General features: G+C 38.2%; 1 protein-coding gene across 4 annotated transcripts; it reads left to right on the plus strand.

The window, feature by feature from the left end:
* The first annotated feature begins 312 nt into the window (after positions 1 to 312).
* On the plus strand, positions 313 to 17,722 carry LOC124177743 (fatty acid synthase-like). 4 transcript variants are annotated; one of them, XM_046560501.1, is made up of 18 exons: positions 320 to 396; positions 615 to 646; positions 1,107 to 1,294; positions 1,455 to 1,705; positions 2,776 to 3,007; positions 4,163 to 4,581; positions 6,020 to 6,313; positions 7,882 to 8,092; positions 8,389 to 8,549; positions 8,699 to 9,010; positions 9,129 to 9,903; positions 10,008 to 10,406; positions 11,671 to 13,637; positions 13,721 to 14,546; positions 15,471 to 15,940; positions 16,313 to 16,564; positions 16,861 to 17,115; positions 17,312 to 17,722. In XM_046560501.1, exons 3-18 carry the CDS (start codon positions 1,111 to 1,113, stop codon positions 17,441 to 17,443), a joined length of 7,140 nt encoding a protein of 2,379 aa, XP_046416457.1. In that variant the 5' UTR covers positions 320 to 396; positions 615 to 646; positions 1,107 to 1,110; the 3' UTR covers positions 17,444 to 17,722. The 4 variants fall into 4 exon arrangements, with proteins under 4 accessions (XP_046416459.1, XP_046416456.1, XP_046416457.1 ...); XM_046560500.1 differs by lacking the exon at positions 615 to 646 and having other exon boundaries at positions 314 to 396; XM_046560503.1 differs by lacking the exons at positions 615 to 646; positions 17,312 to 17,722 and having other exon boundaries at positions 313 to 396; positions 16,313 to 16,568; positions 16,861 to 17,029.
* Positions 17,723 to 19,622: the final 1,900 nt, after the last annotated feature.

Raw genomic sequence — 19,622 nt, forward strand, 5'->3', positions numbered from 1 at the left:
GATGCATTCGTATTTAGATCGTTCATATATTGTATCGACAGCATAATTTGGGCGTAATAAGAAAGTATTGGAAATGTCATCATTTACGATAAGGCCAAGGGTCGATGAATTCTTCTAGCTGATTACTTCATTCTTACGTATGTAGTCGACATTGCGAACTTTGTTTCTATCTTTTGTTTAAGTACGAAGGAAAAGAGAAAACAATAGTACATGGAAAATTGTTATTTAAATGCGTTGTTCCCATGAATTAATGTGGTCCGAGTCATATATCTTGGCGGGGGAAATGCGTGTTATAAAAACACGGGTGTCTTTGCGCTAGATAACGATAGTTTCGAGGTTCTTGAGACACTCTTGACGGTAGTACTTTTCACTATACAGAAGCGGGCTCTTAAAAAGGTTTGTAAATTTATTAAACATGTATAGAAAGCTTTATGCATAATCATATTACAAAGTAAAATTTTCAACTTCAATTTAACCGGTAGCTATATGAATGTACATTTGCGTATGAACATGGTGAACTGAATTTGCTGTACAGGTTTAGTATTTTCGAAAAATTAACGGTCAATAAGTAAAGTTACACATGTTTTAAACATTTTTTGTACATCCTTGAACAGGGTTCAGATCTGTGATTTGTGACAAGAAAATTGTAAGTAAAATAATGATTCCATTAAAAATGATGACTAAAATTAAGAGTTATCGAGAAAATTATTTTGGATTGGTTCGGAAAGATTCGAAAAATGATATGAAATTCAAATGGAATATAAAGTAATTTCTTTTTTTCATCGTGACTGTAAAATTATTATTCGTGTCATTTAATTTTTTAATACGCCTGTTTTTGGCACACTTTAAAAATAGTACAGCAAATTCTGAACAATTTGTATCGAATTAAGAAGCAAATTGTGTTCATACTACATGTCTAATAAATTTCAAAAGAAGTTGCGTATTTTAAGAACAAAGATTTTGAAAATTCTGTTATTGTTATCAAATTTATAAAAAATGTACGGCGATTCCACCTTACTTCACAGAGTTTCACACTACTTTCTACTTCTTCTTCACTCTTGCGTAGCCGAAATTCTGTTAAATCACAAACATTTTTAACACTACAGCAATATGTCAGAAGAAAGTGGAAACGACGTTTGGAGCAAGCGATTGCCGTTTCCAAAACCGGGTGATGAGATAGTGATTTCTGGCATTGCCGGGAGGTTTCCGGAGTCAGATAATTTAACGCATTTCCGAGAGAACCTGTTCAACAAGGCAGACCTTATCACCGATGACGATCGTCGTTGGAAACTGGGTAAAGCATTATTTGTATGTGATTATGTCAGAAGGTATAACGCAGTACAGCGAAACCAATTTCGAAATCTTCAATACGGTTTATCACATTCAATTCGTATCCAAGCATTATTTTTCGAATTCAATCGAGTCCCTCGCCTTAAATTTACTCTTATTTGTAGAAAATCCAGATATTCCTCAGCGAACTGGAAAGATAAACGATATTAACAAGTTGGATGCACAATTTTTCGGCGTGAACGTCAAGGAAGCTCACACCATGGATCCTATGTCTAGAATGCTGTTGGAACACACTTACGAAGCTATCGTCGACGCTGGAGTCAATCCAGAGCAGCTTCGTCGAACTAATACTGGTGTCTTTGTCGGCGCTTGCTACAATGACTCGGCACGCGAGTGGCTGTACTCAACATTGAAGGTCAGAATAATAGAAACTTGTAGTATACTTGATAAAATTGCCTGTAACTTGACAGAAAAGCTTACGTGGGTTAAGATATATGAATTTGCACTCACTCGTCATCAATGCGTATTCATGGCATTTTGAGAGTGCTCTTGAGAAACTATCAAAAACATATTTTTGGATCCCCGGTACTTCCTGTTTCCTAGTTATGGAGAGAATTGGAAAATATTCGTTTCTCAGTAGCCCGTTGTCAACTTACTACAAAAAGAACCGAGTTTATAAGGGACAGGTCAAACTTTCGGAAACAATTACCGTACAATGCTCATTAATTCTCAGGATTTTGAAAAAAGTCAGAAATATTTAAAAGTGCTCTCTCTCTCGATGATATTAGGAGATCAATCTCTGAATTTCAAATGGGATATAGGTTTGATTGAGATCTTTCAACCCGAACTTAGTGGAAGACAACATCGATGCGTCGTGATTCAAGTTGGAAAAGACCTTTTTTCCACGCTTTTTCTCATCAATTTTTAATCAGCGAGTCGCCAAATCATACGAATATATAAATATTTTAGTTAACGGGTGATGTAATTGTAACGATGATTCGCGTGGCTATCGATAAGTTTGCTGGTGGTATCGTTGCATAACAATACGCCGTTATCGTGAAAAAAATTATAACAGTCAACTAAGTTGATTTTCAGTATACCTTGTAACGTATATATAAAGTATAATGAAAGAAATTAAATGGGTGACTCTTGAAAGTCTAAAAATATTAATTTTTTCCCGTAACTGGCTAATTTTTAGAGTTTCTTAGAATATCACTATCCTGACTTCAATTTCATCATTAGAGACTCTTAAAACATTGACTCTACGTCTTGTCAAGCTGATAATTATTCCAAATCCTATAAGATGCCAATCGATCGAACCAGCAAAGCGTAAGATTAACTTCGGGCTTCAATTATTCGTGTCATTGCTTCTCCAAATATATAGAATAAAGCAAAGCACTGTAGCGGTTGAATGCAGGGTGTATTAAGTATAGTTTATGTGATAATAAGAAATATGCACCGAGAAATACTTCAATAATTCCATAGGTGGACGGACTGGGTTTATTGGGCTGCAGCAAGGCCATGATGGCTAACCGACTCTCTCAATGGTTGGGATGTACAGGACCCAGCTACACTGTGGATACAGCGTGTAGTTCCAGTTTATTCGCTATGGATAGTGCGTACAGGGCAATTAGAACTGGCGAATGTGAAGCAGCCATCGTTGCAGGGGCCAACCTGTCACTCCATCCGAATGTGTCACATCAGTTCTTTCATATTGGTACGAAAAGTTGTGTCCAAAAAATTTAAACAAATAGGCCGTTTCTTCACATGTATAAGCGATTGTAATCTTACGATATTGAAACGAGAAATTCATTCAAAGATAGAAAGACTCGACAAGCCCAATTGACTCGGATTCTGCGAGCACAGGAATTGATCATTTCGTCTCCAAAAATGATCGTCGAGTCTGACATCAATATCGCTTGTTGTTTTAACGAATGTTGTACTGCAATATTTGCTCTCTATTTATTTTATCGGTATTTCATTGATTTTTCGTAAATTCAATTTCGAGAATTGCCTTTACGAGTTTCAATCATTCGAATGGCATCGGTTGCCCAAAATAATATACATCTACAAGTTGAACAATATAATTATTATACGTAACAATCTCGAAAATATTACACAACATATGAGTTTCCTTGCGCTACATTCATTAAGTACCCCATTTTAATCGTAAAACTGCTCAGGTAATGTATACATAATTTTTTGCTGTTAATCAGGCACGCAACAGTTACGTTCCCACTCATTTGATTTGAATCCAATTCAGAACAAGGGATCGGAAATTGCTTGCAGTCGCTTCAAATCGTTAATATCATCGGTAGAAGTCTCTCGAAATCACTGAATATCTCGAGAAATTGAAATCGTTTGAAATCGGTCAAAATCTCATGAAATCCAGCGAAAAAAGTAAATGTTGTGTGACTGATCTGTGAGAAAAAATGGTGAAAACATTATTTGAACAGTTTTTTGGTTCAAATTATGTTGCTAAGATTGTTACGGATGATGAATACATCGTTTCGCGTATAGATGTCTATTCCTTTTGGCTACCGGTGACATTTGAATGACTGATACTAATCAGGTCAACTCTGAGAAGCAAATTTTGGAAGAATAGTGAAAAGACGCCAACACGGTTAGAATTTCGAATTCATAGATAGAATAATGACCCATAAGATGGAATTAGCGGTCTGAGCTGCATGTTACAGCTCAAGAAAAGACCTCCAAAAGTTTGAATTATCTCTGGAGCTCTGGAGGTTCCATAAATTAAAACTAACAATTAGAAAATTCACACTTTGTCGACACTTCCATTGTGAATATCCAATATTCGCATCTTCCCAGTGATAACACCTCAATTTATATAATGCAAATTTCACCCTATCAGGTGTACTTTCTTCCGACGGACGCTGCAAGTCATTTGACAATGAAGCGAATGGCTACGCCCGAAGTGAAGCTGTATGTGTTGTCTATCTCCAGAAATCGAAGGATGCAAAACGTAATTACGCAAATGTCGTATACACCAAAACTAATTGCGATGGTTTCAAAAAAGAGGGCATCACGTATCCGTCGTGCACGATACAACAAAGATTACTTGAGGAATTTTACGTCGAGTGCAAAATCCCGCCGTCGAGTTTGGCATTCGTAGAAGCACATGGGACCGGAACATCAGTTGGTGACCCTGTGGAGCTCGAAGCTATCGACAAGGTATTCTGCCCAGGTCGAACTACTCCGCTACGAATTGGTTCAATCAAGTCAAATATGGGCCATTCCGAACCAACAAGTGGACTTTGTTCTATAGCCAAGGTATGTACCACGTGGCACAAAAACATAAAGTCGTTAAAAAACCGATCAAAAGGTGACTATTGACCCGTGTTTTGACCTTGAAAAGATATCTTTATATACAAAAAATATCTTCATGTTCCGAAGATTCCTTTGCTGAATTTTGGGCGCGCAAAAACGATGGAGTCGAAAAACTGAGTCATCATTTTCACAACTTTCAGTTTTATGCCATTATGAAATTTTCATAATACAATTCTCCTTTTCTTTGCGGGGCCATTCGAATATCAAGTCACGCCGCTTCGGCCATTTTGGACCCTTCCTGTTCCGTCCCCCACGTCGAACATCGTTAAGCAGTTTTTGATCCCCTCTCTTGATGTAACGTGATTTACTTCATTCACGCACGTCTCCTCCTCTCTTCGACCGTAGAATAAGAAATTTATTAATAATATGACGTATAATGTTAATTGTTCGACCTAAAAACAAATTAGTATGCATAAAAAGAGCGTAACGTGACGCCGCAAGTTTGTTCTCCTCGCCCTGAGAGCGTGACGTAATATTTGAATAGCCTCCTAACTTACATTGGTTTTCAATTTATTACGAATGTTTTGAGCCATTCCAACAATTCTCACCCAACAGTCCGGCATAAAAAAATTGATTTATATGATAAGCTGATGTCATATCGAGAGTGATCAGGTGTGATGATCTGTCAAATATTAACCCTGCAACTCTATTGATCTTCAGGAAAACACCTAATCTTTATTTTTATACACAGAAGTTTGGACTTTGTTCAGAGATTTTTTAAACCTGTCAGGTGAATTGTAAAAAAAATAAAAATGCGTCATTGTTTCTTTGTAAGGAGGGCAAATTTTTCGTGAAAAATATCGATTTCTCCAGTAAATTAGCATTCACTGCTTAAAATTCACTGCTTGAAGAAGAATCTGTGAATTTTCAGATTCCATGGAACAAAAATACATTCCTGTTTGTTCTCTAAAAAAGATAGTGGCTTGATTTCATTGAAATTGAATTTTGTATAGCGGGGTTGAACCGAATTTCTCGTTCGGAGTCATGTGTTCGTTTATAAAATCATTCGTTACTCTTACTAAAAGTAACCGTAAACCTAATAACCATCGTGTCATAATCTGGGATCTTTATTCATGAGATATGGGTGGGGCAAAATGGGGCATCTCCAAAAAATTGAAGGACACGTATTACATTAAATATTTCTAAATCGTTCTACATTTTAATCATGATGAGTCTTATGCTTATGGAAGTGGGTAGCGGAAGCTGGAGCAAAGTGGAGCATTTCAGGAAATAACGTATGATCATGGGCATTCGAATGATATTTCTATATTTCTATATTTCTATAGTAGCAAATTAATCTATAATAGCAAAACAAAACCGTTCTGCTTTCGAAACGAAAAATGTTTTAAAATACTTTACGTTAAAGTACTTTTAATTATAGGTTCTCATTGCTATGGAGAGTGGATACATTCCGCCAAATTTAAATTATAATCATCCACATGAAGGAGTCGAAGCTTTGAAAACTGGTCGCATCCAAGTTATCTCTGAAACAACACCGTGGGAAGGCGGTTACGTTGGCATAAACTCTTTCGGCTTTGGAGGTAGTAACGCACACGTGCTTCTGAAGTCGAATGTGAAAGAGAAGATCAGAAATGGCTCACCTGATGACGATATGCCCAGACTTGTTGTCGTATCCGGGCGAACAGTGGAAGCTGTGAATACTTTGTTGGACGATGTACGTAATAAATTTTTCCCACAACAACTGCATGAAAAACGCGGGTTTTCGAGCGTGTGAAGCGGGCCGAAAGTTGCAGACTCTTGACCGGGGAAATAGAGAAGGAGAAAAAACTCTTTTATTCCCGACTCAAACATAATGTCAACTTTTTTGAACTAAAAAGCAGGACGGAGGTAGCATGTTATTCCCTGTTAACGCATTTTCGGAAAATATGAGGTAATATTTCCCGCAAGTCAAAGTTAACGGAAAATATGAGACCATATTTCTGGCAAATTATTTTTTCAGTTTTCTCTCTTTTTCGTTTGCATTGAGCGCCGATAGCTCCCCGACGGGAGGGTGGATTAGTGAAGCATATTCAAAAAGTTGGCAAAACTGGTCATATGTATTTTTATAAACTTTCAATAATATTCTAGGTTTTGAACGATCACGCTTACGCACGAATAAAAGAATTATAATGATTTTTAATCCAAAATTTTGAAAGTCCTCAACAAATTCGTAACATTTCGATAAATAAAGTTGAAATTTATTAGATTCTTAGAAAATTGATTAAACAAGGATCGACCTGTGAGAATAGATAAATGACACATTCTTTCAATTCAACAACACATCAGATATACGCATTTTTTTCAACCACCCGGTGGAGCCTTTGCCCCTTACACCCTCATCAGGGCCTCCATCCCTGGACTCACACCCGCATACTAATTGCATGCATTTTTTGAGAGTGAATTTTTCCATTATTAATCTACGTTTTCAATTTTACACCCAATATTGCGAAACATATATAGAGTCCTTCATTTCAAGTCAATAATGTGGCCAGAGTTGAGTCGGAAATAAAGTTCTGTATGCAACACGGGGACAAAAGTTGAACGTTTCCTTGTTGCATAATGCACTATTTGTCTTGCGTGCTGTTGGCTTACGCGTCTTTTCTTACTTCCGTTCCGTACATAAAATAATCTTTTCTGCGATACGAAAAAAAAGAGCATCGTACTACAAAAAATGCTCTTTTACGTGCTAGTACTAAAAAGGATTCTTTCTTATACTCTGCTATAAAAAAAAGAAAACATTTAATTAAACACTCTTGTTACATAAAGTATCGTAAGCACCACGAAGGCCAAATCGTTTTCGCTCATTTTCGCACTCGCCTATGATTCATATTAATACCTACATAATTTGATATGTGCTTCTCAATGATCCTGATTCATACAGTTGAATAGCACTTACAAGACTGTAATTCTTGTCAAAGACTCTTCTAACGAAAATTAGAAATGGCGGGAAGGTTTTCGAGAAAGCGTGAAGATAATCTGAATAAGCCCAATTCTTTTACAATTGCGAAGACACCCCATTTTAATCAAATATCGATGATTGCGATATTCTACAAAACATAGAGATTCGTGTGAAAAACATATCGATCGTAAAAATTACGTAGATTAGCTTTTTCCCGAACAACATTTATGCGACAGAAAATACGGCATAACGATTCATGTTTCGCACAGTCAGGGTTTATTTATTTTCACGCAATTAGTAAATTTCATCACGCCATTGATTATACAAAAATTAAATGATAACAGCTCGAGAGCAGACCAGTAGATGTGGAATACGTCAGCCTTTTCCATGATTTACACGCTACAGAGATTCCCGGCCATCCATACCGTGGATACACGATACTTCCTTCCCGAGGCGTATCGAGGAAAAACGTGAGAGATGTGCAATATTACTCGGGTGCAAAACTGTCGACTACGCTGATTTTCGATGGATTTGGTTCTGAGTGGGTAAAAATTGGTAAGTCTTATGTACTAAACCGTGGAATAAATCCTGGATAATAAGCACGGCTTTGGTCTATCTTTTAGATATTGTATTATACAGAAATTAGATTAAAATTCATCATATTACACTAGTACAGCGTATACCTTACAAGGTGGTTTTCTGTGCTGCTGTCGAAATCCACATATCCTTAAAAGTGGCGAGTTGCATTCACAGAATCGATTTACTTACAATTAGTACGAATGCCTGTATGAACGTTAGTTTATGGTATCGCAACGCACAATAAGACGCGAACTAATTCAATGTTTGATCAGGTCAAAGTCTGTTGCAAGTCCCGGTATTTGCCAAGGCTCTACAGAAGTGCAACAGCGTTCTCAGATCTTACGGCGTGGACATTTTTGATATTTTCAACGCCAAAGATCTGAAATCCATCAACAACGTTACAAACTCGCTTGTTGGTACCACTGCAATACAGGTAGAGTGTTTACACGGTAACCTTGAATGTTACAAGATTCGCAAAGACATCGATATTTCTAGTCGAATAATATTGTTTCAATGAAATCGATAAAATAATGCAGATCTAATGAATCCTGGTAATAAATACATATATTTATTCATTTACAGATTGGTTTAGTCGATGTATTATCATCCTTAGGGATCGCGCCGGATTACGTTATTGGGTATTCAGATGGAATCTTGGGCTGTGCGTACGCCGATGGTTGTTTGACTGCGGAACAGGCAGTTCTGGTGGCACACTTCAAAGGAAATCTACTCACAAAAGGAGGAGAATGGCTCGAATCTTCAGCAAACGATATTTCTAATCATGAAGATTTGACGCCTCTGCCGAAGCCGAATTCTGAAGTCATTAATGACGTTGTTACGGAGAATTCTTCATCTGGCAAGCAAGAGAAATGTCGGAAAAATTTTACAACTAAGGTAAATCATAAGTAACAAGACGATTCAAAGAAGCCCTGAATTGGAATTTGAACATCACATTCTCACTGAAGATAGCATGGCAACAGATATAAGAATTATCAGAAATACTCAATTCCAGGCTTACGTTGAATTTGATGGAAATGAGACCTACACCGGCATTACCAATCACGGTCAAAATATCGTAGCAGATGGTCCGAAAAAACTAACTTACTTGCGACGAGTTATTCCGAATCCAAAACCGCGTAGCCAGAAGTGGGTGCAAAGCAACAAGTGCGAAAATAGTTCGGATCGGCTTTTCTCGCCTGAGTACTGCTTTGAAAACTTAATGAACCCGGTTAAATTCGAAAATGTATCAAGCCTGATACCGGAAAATGCAATAACGATTCGAATGGGACCGCATAATTGCCTACCAATGAACAGAATCAATATCACTTTGACTCAAGGTGGAACTGAAAACTACCTGGAATTCTTACTTATTGCCATTGGGAAAATGTATGAAATCGGTTTGAATCCACAGATGAGTAAGTTTTACCCCAAGGTTCAATATCCGGTCAGCCGTGAGACTCCTACGATTTCCCCGTTGGTACGTTGGGACCATACCGAGGACTGGTGGGTCATGCGTTGTGATAAGATTGAGAAACTTATAGCTGGAGAGAGAGTCGTTCATATAGACCTCGCTGAAGATGAGTTTGAAGCGATGGCAGGGCATGTCGTCGATGGAAGAAACTTGGTACCTGCAACTGGTTACCTGAAAAGCATTTGGCAAACAGTGGCAATGATGCAAGCACAACGATTTGACGAAACTTCGGTGGTATTCGAAAACGTGAAATTTCACCGGGCTACTACTATTCCAAAAAAGGGTGATCTTACACTCGAACTCACGGTTCACAAGGGTGAGAATCACCGACGTTCCACGTGATTATTCCATGCTAACATAGTGCTATGAATCTTTTGAAATATCAGCGCACGTACTAACTTGAACGGAACTTTTTCTTAGGCTCAGGTAGATTTGAAGTCGTCGAAGGTGGTACTTCTGTCGTCACGGGGTTCGTTCGCACCGTTTTAAACGCCGCTTCAGAACGCACTAGGTCCGAGTTGTTACCGGAAAACAGCGACGAACTCGTCCTGACAACTAGAGATATCTACAAAGAGTTGCGACTTAGGGGATATCAGTATGCGGGATTGTTTCGGGGCTTAAAACAGGCATCGGTCAAAGGAACCAAAGGTCTTATAGCATGGGAAAGGCATTGGGAAGCCTTCATGGATAATATGCTGCAAATAAAAATTCTTGGAATTGACACTCGAGGCTTATTCGTTCCCACCGGTATTCAGAAGCTTGTTATTGACGCAAAGGCGCATTCTGATCAGCTCCGATCAATGCCCGATAAAGAGAAAGGTAAGAATCACAATCCTTATCAAGAATATTAGACTCATTCCACATCTAATCTTTGTATAATTAATCAGGAATTAAGATTGGTGTTTTCAATTTTTCTGTAATTTTTTTTGAACATTATGTGGAAAATGTGAATCTATCTAGAAATTTCGTATTTTCTTACTCTCAACTTCAATATTTTGCTAGTTATACGGAATTTGCAATTATTAAGTGCGCTCAGAAATTGGAAACGTGCTTTTTTTTTTAAGTGTTCATATCTTCGGTCGCCTTTATTCTACAAATTTGAACAAGTAATCGCTTTGAAGCTTTTGGACGATACTTCCGAAATATAATCATTGAATTTTCGGGTATTGAGAAATCTTGATTGTTACCAAACAATTATATCTTGTGTTACTAGTGTAGATGTATTTTATTCACTGACTCGAATTTGAAAACGCATTACTATGAAGATCGCCGAAGCTGGATATGAATGAAATAAATTTACAAACTGCTGTCAAATGTCAAAGAATTGGTTGGAATCCGAAGTAGGTATTCATATTCTACCAATCTGGACATTTCCAACTTAGTTTGCTTTTTTCTCCGATATTTATTGAAACATATCTTCAACACTTAAGCACTCGCAAAAGATCATCTTTGTTATTATTTTTGTACAGTTTCGGTAGAAGCGTGGTAACATCACTCTGCAATTTAGGAGAATGGATGTTTTATCGCTTCCACATATTTTACAGTTTATGAGATACATTTAAAAAGGTAATAAGCTATAGAGCTATACCCGAACATTGAGGTGCATGCAACAAACTTTCATCTCATAAATATCTCAGCGATATAATAATATTTTCACTCACTAAAAAAATTATAAAAGGAAATCAAGGATGTAAAATTGTCGACCTACTGATTTTTATTCTACGCATAAATATTTGGTGACCAAACCGTGACTCTGGAACTCCAATAACTACGTCCTTTTTGTTGATATAACTTGCAAATTCCAAGTAACCACCGAATAAAAATTGTCGGACTTTAACAATCGCCGAATTTTTGTTCATGTAAATTTCGAAATTGAAACTCACTATATTTCGGCTGAAATCGCCCACGGTACTTGAACATGATTGAACAAAATCTCACGACTTGACGAATGGGCGTCGTTGAGATCCAAAGGTGGTCAGATTCAGCGGCAGTCCTCCTTGCTTTATGGTTTTGCTGACACAATCGCATCAGTTAAGCGTCTCCAAAAATTCCTATTAATCGGGTGTTCATATTATCATTCCAGTATTCTCAGTGGAGTTTCACAAAGATATGGACATTATCATCTCAGGAGGAGTAGAAATACGTGGGCTGAAAGCTAGTGCTATTCCCCGAAGAAGACTGCATGGAGACCCGGTTCTTGAGAATTACAAGTTTGTAGCGCATCGCGATAAAGCTGACACGGAACTCCAAGTGGTGACGAACATTGCTACGCAGATAGTGCTTGAGAATCATTCCACTCTGAAAATAAAAACCATAGAATTGTTTGGCGTAGTCGAAAATTTGTTATCTGAATGTTTGATATCTCCTCTGATCCAGAAGGTTTTAAATAATTTACCATTATTACAAGCCGACATAAATGTCATCGCTCCACTCCACGAAATTGCGATTGATGCAGTACCCGACGGTATTACAATCTCGGAACCTAAAAAATTGTCCGCCGAACTAGATGCCCTTCTAGTTGTTACCCATGGACTGCTTTGGCACAAGGATGCCAGAGTGTTGAAAGAGGTCCAAGCGGTCATAAAAGACACAGGTTTTATACTTGCCAGAGAGCCACTGAATGCAAATGTTGATAGTCTTCGAAGTGACGTGAGCGAAAACTTTGATGTAATTCTTGAGAAATCTACGTCAAAAGAATTACTACTTCTTCTACGTAGAAAACAACAACTGTTTCCATTGACTACCGTGGTAAGAGTCAACAACGATGAATTCACATGGATCGAGACTCTGCAAGCTGCTCTGAAGGGGGAGAAAGATAAAGCCGTTCGTCACAGAAACCGAGTACTTCTTGTAAGTGAAGGAGATTACGAAAGTGGACTCATAGGACTGGTTAACTGCTTGCGAAAAGAACCAGGCGGTGAACTTGTGCGAGGACTGTTGATTCAAGATTCGCAAGCTCCGAAGTTCTCTTTAAACGATCCATTCTACTCGCAGCAATTACAACTAGACCTGGCCCTCAATGTTCTACGTTCAGGAAAATTATGGGGATCTTATCGGTTTTTCCCGATGGAACCATTGGCACTTAAACCAGTTTACCATGCTCAGATAAATCAGTATACGCGTGGTGATTTGAGCACACTTAATTGGGTTGAAGGTACAATTCAGCCTGACGAACAGCAGAGAGATATTATCAAGGTACATTATTCATCGTTAAACTTCCGTGATGTTATGCTGGCTACCGGAAAATTAGTGGAAGTGGCCCCAAAAACGAGACAAGAGCATGGAAACTTAATTGGATTTGAATTCTCAGGACGAGATACAAACGGTCGCGCAGTAATGGGAATGGTCCGGACCGGGGCCTTGTCAAATTTGTGTGTCTGCGACAGGGATCTTCTTTGGGCGGTGCCGGATAGCTGGACGTTGGAGGACGCAGCTACGGTGCCTGTTGTTTATGGAACGGCCTATTACGCGCTCATGTTGAGTGGTAAGATGAAGAAAGGAGACAAAGTGTTGATACACGCCGGAACCGGTGGTGTTGGACAAGCAGCGATAACTTTGGCACTTCACGAAGGCTGCGAAGTTTTTACTACCGTGGGTACACCAGAAAAACGAGAGTTCATCAGAAAACAATTTCCACAAATCGATGACGATCATATCGGAAATTCTCGAGATACGAGTTTCGAGCAACTGATTCTGCGGGAAACTCGTGGACGAGGCGTGGATATCGTGTTGAATTCCTTGGCAGAAGAAAAGTTACAAGCATCTGTTCGTTGTTTAGCAACGGGTGGACGTTTTCTAGAAATTGGTAAATTTGATCTTGCGGCAGACAATCCTATTGGAATGGAAGCTTTTCTGAAGGGCATCAGTTTCCATGGAATTTTCTTGGATACCTTATTTACCGCTTCCTCTATTGAAAAAATGAAACTGGCAGCAATGCTCACTGAGGGAATGAAGGCTGGTGCAATTAAGCCCCTCATTCGTACCGTATTTCCAATAGACCAAGTCGAAGCTGCATTTCGATATATGGCAGCTGGAAAACACATCGGAAAGGTTCGATCCGCGTGTCATACATTTAGAGTGAATGTAGTACACACGAATACATCGCGAACTTACTAAGAAAATCCTTTTTTCAGGTGATTGTAAAATCTAGTAACGATACCAATGTTCACCTTCCTCTTGCACTTCCTCGTTACTACTGTTCAAAAGATGGCAGTTATCTGATTCTTGGTGGCCTTGGTGGCTTTGGTCTTGAGCTAGCAGATTGGCTCGTATTTCGGGGAGCTAGAAAATTAGTTTTCACCTCCCGAAAGGGAATTAGTAGTGGGTATCAACGTATGCGCATTGACATTTGGAAAAGCTACGGAGTCGAAATTCTCGTAGTAGCGGGAGAGGATGCCTCATCACACGAGGGCTGCGAGGCCATTCTGAAAAAAGCGGCAGCGCTTGGTCCAGTATATGCTATTTTCAACCTGGCTGTTGTATTGAGGGACGCCCTCTACGAAGATCAAACCGTAGAATCATTCGAAGAATCCTTCAGAGCCAAGGCTAGGGCTACCAAACAGTTGGATAAGTTATCAAGAACGTTGTGCCCTGAATTGAAGCAATTTGTGATATTCTCGTCAGTGTCTTGTGGCAGAGGTAATGTTGGACAAACCAATTATGGAATGGCCAATTCCATCATGGAAAGAATATGCGAGAGAAGAGCGGCAGAGAACTTGCCTGGTTTAGCCGTTCAGTGGGGGGCGATTGGTGACGTTGGCCTGGTAGCTGACATGAATGAAGAACACAAGGAGCTTGTCATAGGCGGCACCCTACAACAGAGAATTATCTCATGTCTGCAAGTGCTCGACGGTTTCTTACAACAGAACTGTCCAGTCGTATCCAGCATGGTGGTTGCCGACAAAGCTACTCATTGTCATGGAGCTGGAAATATCATCGAGACAGTCCTAAATATAATGGGTATGGAAATACAATTTTAGTCTTATCCGTTTTAGTATTTTGTTTCAAATAGATTCCCCGATGACAGTTTTTTCTTAATGATTTACGCAATGTCCAGCCCTATGTATCTCATCGTAGGTACATGCGTCATGATAGGTCGTTCATAATTTGGATCGGCAGATATTTCAGTCGGGACGACCTCAAACTTGTCACAAACCGTTCAAAAATAATGTGTCTGAAATTTCAACAACATGTCAATGAAAGGCCTTACACTGTCAAGAAAGGGTGTACTCTACGCAGGGTTGATCGCAGATGAGAAAATGGTTTGGGCGGACGAAAATTTTTCTCATCGTAAAATGCAAATTGTTCAACAGAAAATATACACAATCCGCGAGTTAAAATTTTTAAATATAGTTTAGATCAGATAGGTACGAATCTTCAGTATGTGCGCCGGATATATCTGTTTCTTATTTGGTATAACATTTCGAGTATTTCTCTACGCGAAGTATACTTATATAGAAATATATAACAAAACCTGTCTTAATTTTGCGGAGGTGAATTAATATTCACATATTACTTCCAGGTGTTTTCACTTAATCATCGATTCATTTATTGTATATTTCTGTGTTTTCGTGGATCTTATGATGCATATCTTTAACAGACGATTTGAATTTTAAAATGAGAAAAACGAAAGTTACTTTTCTTATCTGAAAATCGTCCTTGAATAGGGAAACTCCAAATTTTATTGTTCAAGGGTTTTCATTAACGGCAGAGATTGAAAATTTAAGGACATTAGTTTCGAACAATCCAGTACATCTCTGGGGGGCGTTACGATTGAAATTATTCCAAATCCAAGTTAAAAACTACCCTATTATGCGTATGTGTACGTTGCTTTTCTCTTCGTAAACTTGGAAACTTGTCCAAACTGTATCTAATTTTTCGTAGGATTGAAGGACCTCAAAAATATCAGTATGCACACACCATTGTCGGAGCTAGGGATGGATTCTATGACGGCAGTTGAAATTAAACAGACTTTGGAACGTGATTTTGACGTAACCCTAACCACATCCGATATTCGTGTTCTCAATTTCCACAAGCTTCAAAACATGGCTATGAAAGATAGCATAGAAGACGAAAGACAAACAAGAACGGTGCAGGAAATAGATGAGTTTGCTGGCATCAAGCTGCTTATTCGTAGGTTAGACGTGGAAAAGCTCGATAAAAATATTTACGTGCACCTGACAACTGCAGCTGAGACTGGAAAAGAAGTCTTTATGCTGCCTGGAATCGAGGGAACGTGTACCGTATTCAAATCGTTGGCTAGTAAACTCAAATCTCCAGCGATTTGTTTCCAGCCTACAGCAGTTCCGACGAGTTTAACGTCGATTCACGAAATGACTGATTATTTTATCCCTGTAAGAAACATTTACGCAAACTTTGATGATTTACAGTCATAACCGAGGGGTCAATTAGCATCAAAACTGTGTACACCACGTCTCCTTATCCTTAATATCTTTCAACATTCTCTTCGAACATTGCCTTGCAACACCTGAAATCTTATTTGGAAATTTTTTAACTTTCTTTGGTATTCGTAAAACCTCCCAGACATCTGAGAAATTTATCTGGAATGCAACAAGATCTCCCCGCATCATCTTTGATCATCTCCACACATCTTAAAGTATTATTGGCCCGTTGAATACTGAAATTCTCTCGTAATTTACCCCACGGTTACAACAGATTGATCGATCTTTTACTCGTGTGTGATATTCATTTTTGCCAATCCACAGCATATTAACTCGAAAAGCAACGAACGCAGAGAATTTGTATTAGTCGGATACTCCTTTGGAAGTATTTTTGCCGTGGAGCTTGCAAGGCGTTTGGAAAACCAAGGGTTCACAGGTCGCCTCGTGCTGCTTGATGGTTCACCTTTCTATACAAAAGAACTCACCGGATCTTTGCTTCAAAAATCTGATGAACAGATGCAATTTTATACCATAGTGGCGATGATGAATAGTGTGGCACCCTTGTCCGTCGCAAAAGTTAGTGAGTTTCCGCATATGAATAATCTCAACCTGGTCACAGTTATCTACGTCATGTAAATTTAATTGAAAAACGTTACTAGCTCGATATTGTTTTGATATCGCACTATCATAGCTGTCTCTCCATTCCCTCAATTTTATGACTTGATCTATTAATTTTGCTCTTTTTATTCTCGTTCCTGTAGTGAATGTTGACTTTGTTAGATGATGTACGTGATAAATTGTTATTTCCGTATTAGGAATATATTTTGTAAGTACGAACTGTCAGCATGCAAGGTGAATTCTTGTTGTTTCAGCTTACCTCAGAATTGCAAAATTGCAGTAGTTGGGATGAGAAATTAACAGTGTTTATGAGAAATTTGCCCGAACATTTGCAGTCGAATGTCACACCAGATGATCAAAAAATCATTTGCTCATCTATTTATTCTCGACTGAAAGCTCTCAAGAGTTATGAGTGTTCAGAATTACCACCCATAAAATCTTCCATCATCCTAGTGAAACCTAAAATATCCGAGAATTCTGTTTCATCAGAGGACTACGGATTAGGATCGGTGAGTTTTTATCTGTCAACGATTTACTTCCGTGGACGTTGAAGCGACGTCTCGGACCTTTGACATAAGAGAAATTACGTGTATGAAGCAATTTGATTTTCGTACGATTCGAACTGTAAAACGAGTGCTAGTGCATTATCAGCTTGTAACACTGTTTTCAATTAGTTCAGGAACTACAATCACGCCTTTCTTGCAGGTCACTTCGGCTAATGTGAAAATATACTATGCGAATGGCAATCACTTAACAATGCTGGATGATGATATTTGCGCAGCCGCTGTTAACGGAGAACTTGCAGATGATGTGATACGTAATTCAAGCGATGCGTAATGGAAAATATATCATTTGGTCAGCAATTTTACCTGTGGATAAAGTAGCGGGTATACGTACCGAGAAATTCTGGCGTTGAAAACTATGCGTAAAATTTTTACTACGCTAGACGTTTTCAATCGTTTACTCATTGTTAGTGGTGAATTTATGTAGTAAATTTGAATTCTTGCAAAAAACACGATGTAGAACGAGGTATGTAGACATCGAAACATCAATATTGATTATTATTCAACGCTGATCAGCTACTATTCCTGTAATACATACACGATATGAAAATGATATTTATTGAATTTTTTCTTCTGCCCTGCAACGTATATAATATAATATATTATACATATTTAATATAATATCTTTTGCGGAATCGTTGATTGTGGGGACAGCAAATCGAATTTTCGTATTGACATTCATCGATGATACTTCCGAACAACTTGCAACCGCTGCTCAAAAGCCACAAAAAATAATTAATAGCTTAGATGGTCCGTCGTGTCCTGGGTTACCCTATAAATTAATGTGATAAAAAATATTTCCAACGTAACATATACAGGGTGTTTTCGAATAAACACCGCAATATGCTGGGCTGCTTACCACCGAGGGAAACAAAAATCGGTAAAACAGATCTACCCAGTCATAATCACTTTAGTCAAGTCAAGTCACTTTACTCATTTTAAAGGACTTGAAACGTTCTACCTACCGATAACTGGTACAGGTATTTGTTCGCAACAGTGGTAGACAAACCAAGATACGGCCATGCTTACTGGGAAACATCCAGTATGCTCATTTTCGAAAATGCGTACCGTGTTCCATTCAACAGGATGATTTCGTCCGTAGTTAGACAACTGAAGATACACTGGCGTACCCGCCTACATTTAGGCGATTCGATCTATTTTTATCGTTGGTTGAATGTTCTACGGTGTGCATACTCCAAAATACGCAGTATACCTAGGTAAAAAGTGTCATTTATAAGAATAAACAATCTGTTGTGTTATGTGATCGAATGAAGTTTTATTGCAAAGTCGTTTCTGATGTTCGATATTAATTTATTATTTATAGTTTGATAAATTGCGACGTAATAATATGACCACAATTATTATTAAATTCCATTGTCAATGCAAGAATCACAAGAAATACCGATCGTGCGAATTTGCTAGAAATATCGCATTCATTGTTAATAATGATTGCGTAGTGGGGGAGAAACCATTAAAAAGCCAATGATTCCATTCCCATCAAATCTCTGACCTGTACTTCTTAGGAATAAATGTAAACGAATACTAGAGTTACGAAGAATTCGCATACCTGTCTTCACGGCTGATTTTTAATTCAATGTGACAATTAATTTATTCAAATTGACGTTTCTATATTTCATCAAGGTAGGTTTATTTTATTCAACACGACTATTGTCAGTGCATACGAATTATATCTTATGCCATACCAAAATTTTCATATATTTATCAGCTAATTCGGGAATCACCGGATTCTACGTGGTTTCATAAATTCGAAATTTTGATCTGGCCTTCGCTTCTGCATTTGCTTTACCGTGTAAATAGCTGTGTGAGTAATTAAGTGGTGACATAGGGTAAAAGTCGTCAGGTAAAGGAAGGGGTGAAGCTTCTGACCTAGTTCAGCCATCGAGGGCCACTTCCATCTCAATGGGGTCACGATGTAAGATGGTATTCATTTCCTCCTGTAGGTAGAAGATCTGGAATGCATACTGGTTCAAAAATAAACATGATCCCAATTAGTATTTCAATTAGCTTTTGTAATTATAGCAGGAATAAACAGAATACATTCATGCTCGAAGCTTAGAAATATTCGTGGTTGTTGGCAATATATTGAAATTACGAACGCTTTAATTACATATTAGGACTTATCGGAGTTGAGTGGCCAATTGCCGTGTATTAAATTTCATCATACAATTATACGAAACTCACGTTTTGTATAATCGTGCTATGCTGGGTAATTTTTCTGTAGAAAAGATTATGTCTATCATTTCAGATCGAATATTTTCTGTAGGACCGCACTGTGTGGGATTTTCATTCCGCAGGTTCGCACTATCTAGGATAAAATTTCTGCTGAAAAGATCCTGTAGGATATTCTCTGTAGGATGAAGTGTAGAACCAGAGGCCTCTCAATTGTTCTACAGCTTTTCCTCGAAGTAACTTGAACATTTGAACAACCACCT

Source organism: Neodiprion fabricii, chromosome 3, assembly GCF_021155785.1.
Source record: "Neodiprion fabricii isolate iyNeoFabr1 chromosome 3, iyNeoFabr1.1, whole genome shotgun sequence".
NCBI classification, from domain to species: Eukaryota; Metazoa; Arthropoda; class Insecta; order Hymenoptera; family Diprionidae; genus Neodiprion; species Neodiprion fabricii.